At 40.8% G+C, this 15,401-nt stretch overlaps 1 protein-coding gene across 1 annotated transcript in view; it reads left to right on the top strand.

Moving 5' to 3' along the window:
• The window catches only part of LOC111155329 (solute carrier family 26 member 4), a 47,407-nt gene extending 32,986 nt beyond the window's left edge, over positions 1–14,421 (top strand). The window contains exons 15-21 of the mRNA XM_022515473.1: positions 1,260–1,352; positions 2,282–2,377; positions 2,977–3,207; positions 7,525–7,579; positions 8,657–8,802; positions 11,255–11,338; positions 14,398–14,421. Coding sequence (XP_022371181.1) covers positions 1,260–1,352; positions 2,282–2,377; positions 2,977–3,207; positions 7,525–7,579; positions 8,657–8,802; positions 11,255–11,338; positions 14,398–14,421 — 729 coding nt within the window. The remainder of the gene's footprint in view (positions 1–1,259; positions 1,353–2,281; positions 2,378–2,976; positions 3,208–7,524; positions 7,580–8,656; positions 8,803–11,254; positions 11,339–14,397) is intronic.
• The last annotated feature ends 980 nt before the right edge of the window (positions 14,422–15,401 follow it).

Raw genomic sequence — 15,401 nt, 5'->3', positions numbered from 1 at the left:
GATGGGCTTTTGTTCCCTGAAAACAAAGTAGCTTAGTGGTCACCAGGGGAAAAAGCAGAGGAAGAAAATGTTGGACACTGACCCTGGAATTCCATTAGCTGCTACTTAACTTATTTCCACATTCTTTCTCAGTTACGTTGAGCCAAGTGCTGCCCAGAGCTAAACATGATGGTAGAGAATCTTCTGGCTCATGGGCTGAGTTTGGGAGTTTGCGGTTCAAGGCTCCACCCTGGGGAGACTCTGCCCGTGTCACTCAGCCTCCCAGGGTCACTTGCTCCTCTCAGGGGCTGGACTGAAATTGCTAGGATTCCTAAAGACTGGACAAATCTAGGATTCTGTAAGCTTTTTTTTTTTGGTCTGGCCACTCTGTGTCAGATGACATCACAGGCCTCAGTTCTTGCAAATCCCTTTGTTTGCTACCTTTTTTTTTTCCTTTCTACTTTTAAAGAATAGTAGCCAAAGAACAAAGTGGGCAGGGAGTGGTATGAACTTGAGGCAAAATTATTGCTAAAAATAATGTCACTGAAAAATAATCATGTCACTGTTCTCAGCTTCAGTTTCTCCATCTGGAAATCAGAGGGTGCATAATTGCTTATGAAGGCCCTTCCTAACTTGACCTTCTATGAGACTGTAAAATTCCAGTGGTTTTATTTTTTTATTTTTATTTTTAAAGATTTTATTTATTTGACAGAGAGAGACAGTGAGAAAGGGAACGCAAGCAGGGGAGTAGGAGAGGGAGAACCAGGCTGTGCTGAGCAGGGAGCCCAGTGTGGGGCTTGATCCCAGGACCCTGGGATCATGACCTAAGCTAAAGGCGGACACTTAACAATTGAGCCACCCAGGTGCCCCTCCAGTTTTAATAACCTGTGGCCTCTAACTGGGGGAAGCCCCTATTCAGGGAGAGGTGGGTGCTGCTGCCCAGCTTCTTTGAACAACTGAAACTCCCCTCCTAGCAGAGAAGCCAGAATTTTTTTTTAAAGATTTTATTTATTTGAGAGAGAGAGAGACAGAGAGAGCAAGAGGTGGGGGAGGGGGGACAAAGGGGGAGGGAGGGGGACAAGCAGACTCTGTGCTGAGCATGGAGTCCAAGAAGGGCGGGCTCCATCCCAGGACCCCTGTGATCATGGCCTGAGCTGAAACCAAGAGTCAGAGGCTTCACTGACTAAGCCCCCCAGGAGGCCCAAAAAGCCAGAAATTGAATCAAATGTTTGAAACCCAAGATTATTTAACCTCACACTTTCTTTTTTTTTTAATGCTAGATTGAAGAACTTGAAGGAGTGAAGATTCTTAGATTTTCTAGTCCTATTTTTTATGGCAACATTGATGGTTTTAAAAAATGTATCAAGTCCACAGTGAGTATTTTATCCCTAGAAATTTGGTTTCTAACCTCCTTTGAGACTTCCTTCATTCTATAGGTATTTATTGGCTCAAACTGGGCTAAGGTCCTACACCCTATTCCATCTTTATGGGGCTTTAAGAATTATAACATCCAAGTAACTTACAGTCTATTGGAGGATAGGAAAATACCAATAATACCGTATGTGTTAAAATCCAGGTAGCAATAACTATGGAAGACAAAAACAGCAGAGATGTATCCAAGTGGAATTTGAGTTCCAAATAAGTAGTATACAAAGTATATGTGAGGAAGTTTCCAGAAGGGAGCAATCTCTGCGAGTTGGATGGACCAGGCTGGGTGTGACAGTTGGGCAGAAGAGTGGTTATGTCAGGTGTTTAGGAACTCTGTGAGCTGAGAGTCAAAGGTATGTACACATCTTTGGGTTGGGAGGTATTTGCCCAGTTGGAATAAAGGGCAAAAAGTGTAAGTGAAATAAGTCAGCAGGAAACTGTGGTCTTGAATGCCGTGCCAAGCTCTGGTGCTAAGTCTCCCTGAGCAAACTGATGCTAAGTCTCTCCAGAGCAAACTGGTTCACAGGAATGGTCCTCTGTGATTTTGCAATAACATAAAGGCTCTGTGAGGTCAAGGACATTTGTTAACACAGACTTAAAGCTAAAGAGGTTATTCTTCACTGTTTTTGGTTGTTTTTTGTTGTTGTTCTGTTTTTACCAGTGTAGAGCCTTTAATATGAGACTGTCTTTCCTGAGTCTCTGGGTAGGTGGGGGAGGGCTGATGGGGCAACTGCCACCAGACCTTAGAATTTCTTTTTCAACAGGATGTCTCAAGGAATAATACTGTTTGAGAAACAACCTTCCCAGATAACAATTGCCATTAATGAGCATTAGGAACCAGATGTTTTAAGTAATTTGACATTTTTTCCCAAAGGTTGGATTTGATGCCATTAGAGTATATAATAAGAGGCTGAAAGCACTAAGGAAAATACAGAAACTCATCAAAAAAGGACAATTAAGAGCAACAAAGGTGAGGTGACATCTTTCTTTTCCCTGTTAAATTCTCTCCCTGCTCAGAGGAAAATGAAAGCAGTTAGATAGTTAAATTAGATTTATTCCCTTTAGTACCCAGATATGTACAAGGAGACAGTGATGTTGTTCTTGTAGGCAAGAGGAAATGGGAGAGAATTTAAAAATCGGCAGACCTCTCTGGAAACACAAGGTGTGATTTTTTTTTTATCCCATCGATAAATAAACCTTATTTTTACTGAAGGGAACAAAATTAGTGCTAATTCAATGCCAGAAAATTGCTCACAGTAGAAGACAGTTAAGTTCATAAACTTTTAGATCTATTACCTTTTATTCAGACTCTCCTGCCTATGTATCTCTTGGCCAAGTTCCACAATCTTCCAGAAATCAAGAGTTTCCTGGCTGCTCTGCTCTTCCATTTTTCTTCCTAGGGAACATCACAGTTTGGACTGAGGTAAATCTCATTCCTTAAGAGTTCATCCCTTTGATGTTTTGCTTGCCAAGGAAAAGTGTATAGGACTTTTAAGTAATTGGAGATGAATCTTTGAAAGATGTCTCCCAGTGTTTGGCACTGAAGTTGGCAGTGTTGTCTTTGTTTAGAATGGCATTATAAGGGATGCTGGTTCATCAAATAATGCTTTTGAGCCTGATGAAGATATTGAAGATCCAGAAGACCTTGATATCCCAACCAAGGAAATAGAGATTCAAGTGGATTGGAACTCTGAGCTTCCAGTCAAAGTGAATGTTCCCAAAGTGCCAATCCATAGCCTCGTGCTTGACTGTGGAGCTATGTCTTTCTTGGATGTTGTTGGAGTGAGATCCCTGCAAATGGTAAGGTTTTGGTGCTTTGGTTTATAGATCTGGAGCTTGGGAAGTAGTAATAGGATAAGAGTCGCCTGGTCTTACAAAGGGACAATTGTTGGATCTGTAGTTTTTGTAGAGGAATGCTTTTGCAATAGAGAATAATATTTGAAAGCATGGGCTGTGAGGCCAGACGGGGGGCAGGGGGGTGGCGTTTTGAATCCCTGGTCTACTACTTACTAGTGGTGTGACCATGGACAAGTCACTTAATCTATCTGTACATCAGTTTCTTCATCTGCAATATGGGGGTAATGATGGTATCTACTTCACAGGGTTTGTTATGAGGATTAAATAGGCTTATATATATGTATATATTATATATGTAGTTTATTTTATTAGCTACATATATAATATATATTACATAGGTATTATGTATAAATAAAGAGGTAGTTTAGAAGAGTATCTTAGGAAATATATTTATTAAGTTTTCTTTTTCTTAGAGTACGTAGAAGATAGGATGTTAGAAGGAGGAAAAATGGACAACTGTTTGTGTCAAGTGTTATGTTTTTATCTGTAACACGAACAACAGCAGGGTAAGGACCCCCAGAGAACATGGTAGGACTGGAAAAGCAGGCATCATTAAGAGGTTAGAGCAGGAAGCAGGTCGGCTATCTAAGACATCAAAGCAAGAGTTGAGGAGTGTGCGGGACAGAAACTTTCATGGTGTCAGAAACCAGTTATGCAGGCTCAAGCAAATAATTGTGGAGTGCCTAACATTTGCCAAGTGCTTGCCAGGCACAAGAGAGACAAGATAAAGCCACTGCAGCCCCCATCCTGGGGGGACTAAACAGTCTAGAGGGGAAGGCAAACATTAAGCAAACATTTAACCAACTGTATGAAGTGCCCCCACACAGACTAACCAGTGTGTCAGTGTGGCTAGATGTCAAATTTAGGTGAAGCTTCAGATAGGTATTAAGAGGGCCGGGGTTAAAAACAGGTTCAAGGCACCGACAATCAGATGTAATAAATGGAAATGACCCCGGTAGGTGAAGGGGATTAAGAGTACACGTAATCATGATGAGCATTGGGTAATACAGGGAACTGCTGAATCCCTACATTGTAACCCTGAGACTAATACAACACTGTAGTTAACTACACTGGAATTAAAATTTAAAAAATTTTTAAATCTATTAAAAAAGTATGGCAATGACCCCTAACTGGAGTTTAGCTTAATCAGGGCTTCCTGGCTACCTGGGCAAGAGCAAGTGATGATTCCATGGGGTGGGTCCTGGGCTGGTGAGGTAGAAAAGTGATTATACTCGGCAGAAGAGTTCAGGGATATGCTGGCAGGTTCTATTCCAGTTATTTTGGAAAACCTGGCTATTATAATAACCATTTGAGAACAGAAATGAAGACATAAATCTTGTTCTGCCTTGTGCATTTCACTCAGTTGCGGCTCAGATCCACTGTAGATTGTGTTAGTGCAAGGGTTTAATGAATTGCTTTTGGGGAGAGTCAGAACTTATTTAATGCCAGGATAGTTTCCACCTAACCAGTGGTTCTTTCAAATGCTTTAAGGGCAATTATGATATCTCCAAACATTATACTTGCATAGAGGTCTTGATTTTTTCCCCCCAGAAATGTCACGTTCTGTTTTATTATTGCCCATAGGTCTTGTGTCTTGGTTTTTTGTTTTTAATTTTTACTAATTTGTATATTTTTATTGAAGCATAATTTTTAAAAAAGATTTTATTTATTTATTTGACAGAGAGAGAAAGAGCACAAGTAGGCAAAGCAGCAGGCAGAGGCAGAGGGAGAAACAGGCTCCCTGCTGAGCAGGGAGTGTGATGCAGGGCTTGATCCATCATGACCTGAGCCGAAGGTAGATGCTTAGCCGACTGAGCCACCCAGGCAACTCTACTGAAGTATAATTAACATACAGTGTTATATTAGTTTTGGATAAACAATATAATGATTCAAAAATTCTATACATCACTCCGTCTCATCACAATAAGTGTACTTTTCATCTCCTTCACCTATTTCACCCATCCCCCACCCACTTCCTGTCTGGTAACCATCAGTTTGTTCTCTGTATTTAAGACTCTGGGGTAAAAAAAAGAAAAAAGACTCTCAGGTTTTTTGTTTTTGTCTCTTTTGTTTGTTCATTTGTTTTGTTTCTTAAATTCCGCATGTGAGTGAAATCATATGGTATGTCTTTCTGTGACTAACTTATTTCACTTAGCATTATGAGTGATGTTGAATATCTTTTCATGTGTCTGTGGGCCCATCATGTTGTTGCAAATGGCAAGATCTCATTATTTTTCATGGCTCAGTAATATTGGGGTGTGTGTGTGTGTGTGTCCGTGTGTCTACACCACTTCTTTACCCATTCATCTATGGTTGGACACTTGGGTTGCTTCCACATCTTGGCTATTTTAAGTAATGCTACAATAAACAGAGGGATGCATATATCTTTTTGAATTAGTGTTTTCATTTTCTTTGAGTGAATAAATACCCAGTAGTGGAATTACTGGATCATATGTTACTTCTTTTTTAAATTATTTTAGGGAGGTCCATACTGTTTTCCTCAGGACCTCCACCAATTTACATTCCCATCAACAGCACACAAGGGTTGCTTTTTCTCCACATTCTTGCCAACTCTTGTTACTTCTTGTCTTTTTCGACACTAGCCATTCTGACAAGGTGACGCCTCATTGTGGTTTTGATTTGCGTTTACCATGATGAGTGATGTTGAGCATCTTTTCATGTGTCTGTTGGCCGTTTATAGGTCTTCTAGGGAAGATGTCTATCCAGGCCCTTCGTCCATTTTTAATGAGATTATTTGGGGCATGGGGGCGTTGAATTCTATAAGCTATATATTTTGGATATTAACACCTTATTGGATATATCATTTGTGAATATGTTCTCCCATTCAGTAGGTTGCTGGGTTTGGTTTTGGTTTTTTTTTTTTTTTTTTTTTACGGTTTTTGTTTTGTTGATAGTTTCTCTTGCTGTGCAAAAGCTTTTTATTTTAAGAAAGTCCTAATAGTTACACTTTGCTTTTGTTTCCCTCGCCTGAGGAGTCATATTTAGAAAATGGCTGATGTCAAAGAAATTACTGCCTATATTTTCTTCTAGGATTTTTATGGTTTCAGGTGCCACATTTAGGCCCTTAATCCATTTTGAGTTTATTTTTGTGTTACGATGTAAAAAAGTGGCCCACTTGCATTCTTTTGCATATAGCCATTCAGTTTTCCCAACACCTTTTGTTTAAGAGACTGTCTTTTCCCCATTGTGTATTCTTGCCTCTTTCATCATAGGCTAATTGACCATATAAGTGTGGCTTTATTTCTGGGCTCTCTGTCCTGTTCCATTGATCAATATGTCTGTTTTTGTGCCTATATCAGACTGTTTTGATTACTAGAGCTTTGTAGTGAATCTCAAAACCTGGGATTGTGATACCTCCAGCTTTGTTCTTATTTCTCAAAATCGCTTTGGCTGTATCTAGGTTTTTTTTCATTAAATTTTTTATTTTGAGATAACTGTAGATTCACATGGAGTTATAAGAAATAATACAGAGAGAGCCTATGTACCCCTCACCCAGTTTCTCCCCACAGTAACGTCTTGCAATACTAGAGTACAGAAATCACAATCAGGACATTGACAACGACAGAGTCAAAATACAGAGGACTTTTTAGGTCAGTTTTTACATTTGGCATTCCGTGGCCACATATCTATGCTTACATGTCTTCTACTCAAAGATACAAACACATCCTCTTGTTTCCAATCCACATGGGCTGTGTTAGGAAGCTTCCTGTATTTTCTTCTGCAAATATTGTTGAAGCCCCTCTGTACTATCCAAATGGTGATAGATGCTGCCATCTCTGGAGACATGGTCTTCTCATCCCTAATCCTGCCCTCATTGCAGGCCGAAAACCTCTGTGGTTTTCCAAGAATGAACTTTTCTCCAATAATCCACTTTTTAAAAAAAATTTTTAGTTTTTAACTTTTAAAAAAAAAATTTATTTATTTATTTATTTATTTATTTATTTGAGAGACAGAGATCACAAGTAGGCAGAGAAGCAGGCAGAGAGAGAAAGGAGGAAGCAGGCTTCCTGCTGAGCAGAGAGCCTGTTGTGGGGCTTCATCCCAGGACCCTAGGATCATGACCTGAGCTGAAGGCAGAGGCTTTAACCCACTGACCCACCCAGGTGCCCCTAATAATCCACTTTCCTTGAAGTCCTGGTTAACCATGAAAGTGTTCACATTTCTCCTGAGCAAGTAATGGAATGCTGTGTAACTGCGGACAGATAAAGTCACTCACTGTTACAATTTTTTTGTTTTTAGATTGTCAAAGAATTTCACAGAATTGATGTAAATGTGTACTTTGCATCTCTTCAAGGTAAGTGCATATACAAATATATCTGCCTCTAAGACTTTCTCCTAAGCCCTTTCCTCTGCCTTGGAATGTGGGTACATAATGAGCCTTTTTTAAAACTATGCTTTATTAGGGTAAAAAATGTCTAAGTATAAAAGTTGCCATTTTAGTCACACTGACGTATACAATTAAGTCAGCGGCATTAAGTAGAGTCACAGTGTCGTGCAACCATTACAACCATCGATTTCCAAAAATTTTCAGTGCCACAAACAGAAACTCTACCCATTATGCAATCCCTCTGGGGTATTTTTTGAATCTGCAAAGATATTATTTCCTATTTGTTCAGTAAAGCTGGTAAGCCATCTGAAAGTATGTCCTGACAGCAGTGCAGGGTCAGTGGGGGAAATTTACCATGGGGATGACATAGATCCCTTAGAAGTAGAGGATCCTCCAGGGTCTGAGTCTTTGTCTATCTGTGCACCAGTGTATGTATATAGAAACATGCTATGACTTAGGCTGAGTTCCCTAGAAGCAGGCCCTGAGATAAGGATTCTTGAGCAAGTGATTGATTGAGAGTGTACATGAGAAATTCATGAGGGGCTGATGGAAGAGGATAGGACAGGGGAAGAGGCTGGATAAAGACATGGTTTTAGAGGTCTGCCTGAGCCTGATGTCACAGGGGGCACCCAGCAGGAAGAGCATCACGGGGATATCCTTCCTGAGGCGAGCAGGCCAGCCTTTTGATCCCCGTATCAGTCCGTCAGGGGCTATAGGCCCCAAGGTTGGGGTTTAGACTGGTGGCCAAGGAAAGTTCTTCAGAGAAGGGCATAGCCGTGAGCCATTAGCAGCCAGGCTTCTGGCAGCCTGAGGGTGGGTATACTGGCAAAAACAAGGTGGTCAGGAGTCAAGTCTGCCCACTCCAGCCAGTTAGGGTATAACCATTCCATGTGCTTCTGGAAAAGAAGTTCAGTCAGCTGAGAGCAGGGTCCCATTTTGAAAATGAGGGAAAAAAATAAGAAGGAGGAGCTGACAAAAGTTAGTATTGGCTGATGTTAAAAACGTGCTTTCCTAGAGACTGAACATTATTTCCTTCTTTTGAAGATCATGTGATAGAAAAACTGGAGAAGTGTGGTTTCTTTAATGATAATATTAGAAAGGACATATTCTTTTTGACCGTCCATGATGCTGTCCTCCATCTACAGAACCAGGTTAAATCTCGAGAAGTTCAAGATTCCATTTTAGAAACGGTAAATAAACATTTAACCTTTCTACATAGGTATCTTTCCTAAACTACGATGGTTTCTCTGAAAAGAAAAAATTCCACAAATCTTGGTTTGAATCCCAGTCTAGTAGGATTTGGGGCCACCTGCTTAACTTCCCAGAGCCTCACTTTTCTCATCATTAAAATGGGAGTAAAAATGTTGACCTTACTGGGTTGGTAGGACAACTAAATACGATAGTTTATAGGAAAGCAGCTGGTGGTACCAGATACATATCCGTTTTACAATGTGCAGGTTTACTAGTAAAAGTAGATATTAGCTATAATGATGCCTTTTAGAATATAGGTGGTGAATCTTGGATTTGCTGAGATTTGGGTATGCAATGCCCAATGCCCAAATGCACAATTGTGTATATAATTTAAATTTTCAGCCAGCTGGAAAATCTTGATGGTAAATGTCTTTAAATAGGATCCATTAGGTCATGAGTGATCTTTGAAAAAGGAAAAAAAGAAAAGTCATGAATCAGCCCAGAGTTAATTATTTCCAACAAAATAGAATAGACCCTGGTTTCTCAGGAGCCTCCCTATTTTTGTCAACTCTCCTGATATCCCCAGAAAGCCAAGCATTCCAGCTTGGGTCATTGGACAGGTCAGTGGGCTGGGTCATTGGGCCTAGGCCAAGAAGCTCTTCTTTCATGGACCCTCTGACCGTGAATTTGGGCAACTAAAACAAATAAAATAACAACAGTAGTAATTACTTCAGTGACACGGTGTACTCTATTTTCCGTTGGTTCTTTCTTTTTAAAAATAGGATGAGTAGATTTTTATTGTAGATCGGAAGCTGATCTTTGAAGTAAAATTAATCTAGAAAACAGTAGTGCATTGTTCTTTTCAGTTCCTGTTAGTGGAGAGAGAGCTTAATGCTGCTGGGGGATATATTAACACTAAATACCAAGGTGTGGATCTGAAATACATAAAAGAAAAAAAAAGTAGTAAAACCACAAATCTCAAAAAAAAAAAAAAAAGAAGAGAAGAAAGCAAGCAAGCTACATGCAAGATGCTGATCTTTGAAAACTCATAAACCTTTTTCTATTTTCTAACTTTAAATTCTCTAACCCATAGGTAACAACAACAAAGCAGGATCATACAAAGCATTAAAAAAAAAAAAACCCTCACATTAAAACTATTTAGAAGTGAGGTGTCAAATTCTTTTTCAGCATGAAAATGGTTGTTTTGTTATTTGTTTTTACTCTATTTCTGATTCAAGCTCTCGGGCCAGGAATGCCGCAGAAGCCGCTAAACCATGAGTGCCCCTTCCAGGGCTAGACTCAGTCATGTCTGGCATCATGGAGGCCTCGTCTGCCATCAGTGTGTGGCTGGGATGGCTTTTTCTGGCCCCAAACAAGTGTTAGCCTGAGTATCACTGAGGGCTTAAAACATACACTTACTGGTTCACTAAGTAGAGGGTTGAGCAGTATTGACGACCCGTCACACCAGGAACTTACACTTTTATGTGCCCTCACTGTCCAGCACAAAGCCTCATACCCAGTAGATGGATAGCAAATTGATGATAAATCTTGCCTTTGGTTCTTTCCTTTCCTTCAGGAAATGTAATGTGTGGGTATTATGGATGTAGTAATGGGACCCTCTCCCTGTGACCATCACAAGGCTTATCCCAGGATAGCCTCAAGCGGTAGTTCTACCTGCCCCCTAACTTTTACGTCATGGCCATCTGCACAGGGACTTAAGAAGTCTCTAATGCATTTCCACCCGAGCAAAGAGAATTGGGTTATTTATTTCTGAGATGAAAAGTCGCTCAAAAGCACTTTGAAACACCACCCTTGCCTTGATACGCATCTGGAATTGCTTTAGAAATACCCTTCTTCATACGTCAACCAAGGCCCAGATTGTTATTGGTTTCCTCTGTGTGGAAGATTAAATTGCGTGCTACTGCTAAAAAGCAGAACTTTCCTGAACAGTCAACTGGAGTGGTCCATACAGTCTGGCTTCCACTGGCAATAAAAGTAATTTCCATCCAATTCAGCTGGGAGCGGCTTATTGTCATCGGTCACAAGCCCTTCACTGGGCACTCACTGCGTGCTCAATGGGGTACTAAGTGCTCTCAGCTCAGCCGCTGAAGGAGAAACACAATTGACTGCTGAGTCATTTAGGCAGACAGGGTGACTCGTTAAGCGGTGCACACTTCAGAGGTTGGGGAAGAGAGCTGAGAAGGAGGCGAGACAATGGCAGTTCATGACAGTTCATGACTTGACATGTTTACACTTGAATGTGGAAAAAGTAGTACGAGGAAGAATCCTGAGGTGGGAAATGTAAAAGAACAGGAAAGCTGAAAAGGGTTTCGCGGTGTGGAGATTAGAGATGAGAAGCACCAGCAAAGCTTCAAATAATTTTCAGGGGAGTATCAGGGTGGGCTGATGTCATTATCTTTCCAATAAATATTCTCTGTTCTCTTGGTCAAGATCACTCTCATGCAAGACTGTAAAGATCCTCTTGAATTAATGGAAGCAGAGCTGATTGAAGAAGAACTTGATGTCCAGGATGAGGTATGATCATTATTTCCTTTCCGAGAAAATAATGTGGATTGAACCTTGACTGGATAGAATAATACAAATAGTGTCTGTGTCTGAATAAAACCATTCAGGGAAAATGACTTTGAAAAAGATACCAAAAGGGTGGCTTCACAGAAAGGGGAAAATGGAAAACAAGAACTGTCCCTTGAAGACGTTAAGTACCTAGGGACCTTTTGGCCCAGACATATAGGCACATTCAGTGATTGGAAGCAGCCAATATACTGGTCCTGACTTTATACTTAAGCCTCTGTATATGTCTTCTTCCTGCCCCATCTCAGGAAAGTGGGCTGGGGGAAAGATGGCTTGAGGGAATTTCTAACCGGGGAGTTTTATAAACTTCAGGAGAAGTTTGTGAGGGACAGGAACCTCACAGAACTTTCTTCACCTGACTGATAATGGTAAACAAGACACACCCTCCAACTGAAACTGATTCCATGTATTTTTTTGAAAGATTTTATTTATTTATTTGAGAGAGAAAGAGAGAGAAATTGTGACAGAGATAGTGAGAGTGAGAGACAATAGGAGCAGGAAGGAGAGGGAGAAGCAGGCTCCCCGCTGAGCAGGGCTTGATCCCAGGACCCTGAGATCAGGACCTGAGCTGAAGACAGACACTTAACCCACTGAGCCACCGAGGTGCCCCACGATTCCATGTATTTCTGATGCTCTTGGGACGTCAGACTCTTTCTAGGAGTCAATTTACCTTGACCTAAACATAGTATCTGACTGACCTTTGTGGCTCCACCACCAATTAAAGTGGGACCAACAAAGGAAGATCACAGGAATTTTAAAGTTGAAAGATGTCTTGGAATAAGACATCCACATCCTAGCCCCTGCAGAAATCTCTGCTACTGCATCCCTACAGATGTTCACTCAGCTTGTATGTGAACATTTCCAGATATTGGCAAATGGTAGCTTTTCAAGGGAGTTTGTCACGTGATTGGATGTCTCCAAGTGTTAGTTTTGCTTCCAAAACTAGATGCAGCCTTTCTTTAATAGCCACTCAGTGCACTGAGATCTGCCTTCATAGCAACGCAAACCCTCCCACCACCCAGCCCTTACGTATTTGAGAGAAGCTCTCATGGGTCCACCGGACTCCACTCTGGGCGAGATTCCTCCTGTTCCCTTTCTGGTACTCCTCACGGGCACACAACTTGTCAGTGCTTCTCTGTCAAGAATAGGACACAAAATCCCAGGTGGAGTCAGGTCAGCGAGGACAGCCACAACCGACCTTGATCTTGTCGAGACACCTCTGTTCCTGTGACTTTAAAATGTGTTTATTTTCATTGCAGCCACATCAAAATATTGGCTTCTTTTTTTCCTCTTTTTCTGTTTTTTAAAGATTTATTTATTTGTGTGTGAGAGAGAGAGAGAGAGACAGAGGGAAAGAGAGAGTGAGCGGGGGTTGGGGGAGGGGAGAGGGCACGACTCTCAAGCAGACTCTTGCTGACCCTGGAGCCCAATTCGGGGCACTTGATCTCATGACCTTGAGAACATGAACTGAGCCAATATCAAGAGTTGAATGGTTAACGACTGAGCCATCCAGGCTCCCCTCAAAACCTTGACTTCTGTTGAGCAGGGACCAACTAAAAACTTGGGCATTTTATACAAACTATGGCCCAGGTAGGCTCCCCATTTATATTTACGTAATTGGCTTTCTACCCTAATGCAGGGTTATGCATATGTTTGCTAGATTACATCTTGTTGGTTCTAATTTATTGATGTAGTTTCAAATCCTGAACTCATCACCCAGCATATTAACGACCCATCTACTTGCTATCATATACAAATCTGATTAGCGTGCCTTCTCTGCCTTACTCCAGATCTCCATAAAAGATGTTGAGAAGAATAATATTCAAACCCCTATGGTAAAATCAGGCAGTGCAGATGATAGGCAGAGATTTTTGTGGGGAAAATACATTGCTAGGGTGAAAATCAGAGGTCCTGCATCCTTAGTCCACCAGCTTAGTCAGTCTTAGCTGAGTAAGAACTCATCACATTGGAACTCAAGGGGATGCCTGGGTGATTCAGTTAAGCATTTGCCTTTGGCTCAGCTCATGATCCCAGGGTGTGGGGTCGAGCCCCACATTGGGCTCCCTTCTCTGTGCAAAGCCTGCTTTTTCTCTCTGCCTGTCACTCCCCCTGCTTGTGCTCTCTTTCTCTCTGGCAAATAAATAAAGCCTTTAAAAAAAAAAAAAAAACTGGAACTTAATGGGTGCCTGGGTGGCTCAGTTGGTTAAGTGACTGCCTTTGGCTCAGGTCATGATCCCAGAGTCCCGGGATCGAGGCCCGCATCGGGCTCCCAGCTCTGCGGGGAGTCTGCTTTTTCCTCTGACCTTCTCCCCTCTCAGCTCTCTCTCTCTCTCTCTCTTTCAAATAAATAAATAAAATCTTTTTAAAAATGGAACTTAAGAAGTTGCCACATTACAGAAGTATTTTCTGATTGCCACATAAACTAATGGCATCATTATCCAAGTAACAGATAAGAGGGTCATTCAGGTAGGGTTTCCGTGGGTAGCAAAGGAGTAGTAGTAGAGTGGAGTGGTTTTGAGGGTATGAGCTGTATTTCTTTTTTTTAATTTTCTTATTATTTAAATTCGATTAGCCAACACAGAATACATCATTAGTACCTGACATGGAGGGTATGAGCTTTAGAACAAGACAGACGTGTGTCCACCCCAAATCTACTACCTACTGGCTGGGTAGCCTGGGGAAGATAACTGACCATGTCTTCATTTCAGTTTCTTCACATGAAATGGAAATAGTAATACTTCATAGAGTTGTGGAAATTAAAGGACGTATGTGAAAGAATAATCATGTCTTGTACATAGTGAGTGCTTGATCAGTAGTACGTCTCTCTTTTAAACAAATCTAAGAACAATGAGGTACAAAATAAAGTTTTTACCCTATACACACCTAAGATGAGCAAATGTGAGTAACCCAAACTATCAAATCATATTTGTAAAAACAAAGAGCACATGGACCGAACGAGAATTCGGTTGTATGAACGCTTTGTTTCCCCTTCGTTTCCGCAGGCTATGCGTAGTCTTGCTTCCTGAAAGCGGGCTCGGGAGGTTGCTGTAAGCAAGGACTGCAAGGCAGAATTCACCCACCGATGTCGTTCTATGCAAACATTTTCTGCATTGACTATTTCTTTGGACTTGAAACACTCATTCTCATTCCATTTGATTTTTAAAACGCTTTGATTTTTTTTTTTAACCTCTTAGCCAATGAAAGAGAACCACTAAGAATTTTTTGGAAAGGCTTTATTTATAAAATGGATAGCCTACCTCTAAAATGTGCAAAATGGTGAGGAGAATTATCTGGGTGATTTAGCCATGTCCAGATCTGCTGATGTGATGCTGCTGTTCCCCCCGTCCACCCAACAGATTTGCTAACAGTGTTCTCGTGGGTACTGGAGTACCTCTGTTAGTTGGGGTAAGTGTGCCCCAACAGCCTCCGTGGGTGGGTGAATCAGGAAGGAGTATCATAAAGAGAAATCATTTCTCACTGAACTGGATACCCAAGAGTGGCATTGGTCACAGTGTAGGGTCACAATGAATAACTGCAGAAATTTAATTATTAACACATTTATCAATCAAAGTCTCCAAAAATCGCTTTTAGTAAATACATAAGCAAAGTTTTAAAAATGCAAACTTAGTACTTAATAATCAATGTGATTTTACAAGACCAGATATGTAAACAGACCTCAAAATTTTTAAAAAAAGGTTCACTTAAAAACTATAGAGCCAGGCTGATCTGTTTTAGAAACACTGATCCAGAGAAGCAAAGCAATAAGATTATTGTGGTTGGTAGAAGTCATTTTTGGGTATGATAATAGTCAATGGATCACAATTAAGATCAAATAAAATATATGACAGATTGTCTCCAGCTTAAAAATGCAGCTTTAATTTAGTTTGTAGGAATGATCATCATGTACAGGTATAAAGAGGTATGGTCTATTTAAAATCGAATGCAAAAATGGTGTTATTTTGAACAAAAAATTTTTTGATGTTTATAAGACCGAGTTCATATTTTT

This window comes from Enhydra lutris, unplaced genomic scaffold (assembly GCF_002288905.1).
Source record: "Enhydra lutris kenyoni isolate GAN:26980312 unplaced genomic scaffold, ASM228890v2 scaffoldscaffold40, whole genome shotgun sequence".
Classification (NCBI taxonomy): Eukaryota; Metazoa; Chordata; class Mammalia; order Carnivora; family Mustelidae; genus Enhydra; species Enhydra lutris.
This window is presented reverse-complemented; position numbering and strand designations above follow the sequence as displayed.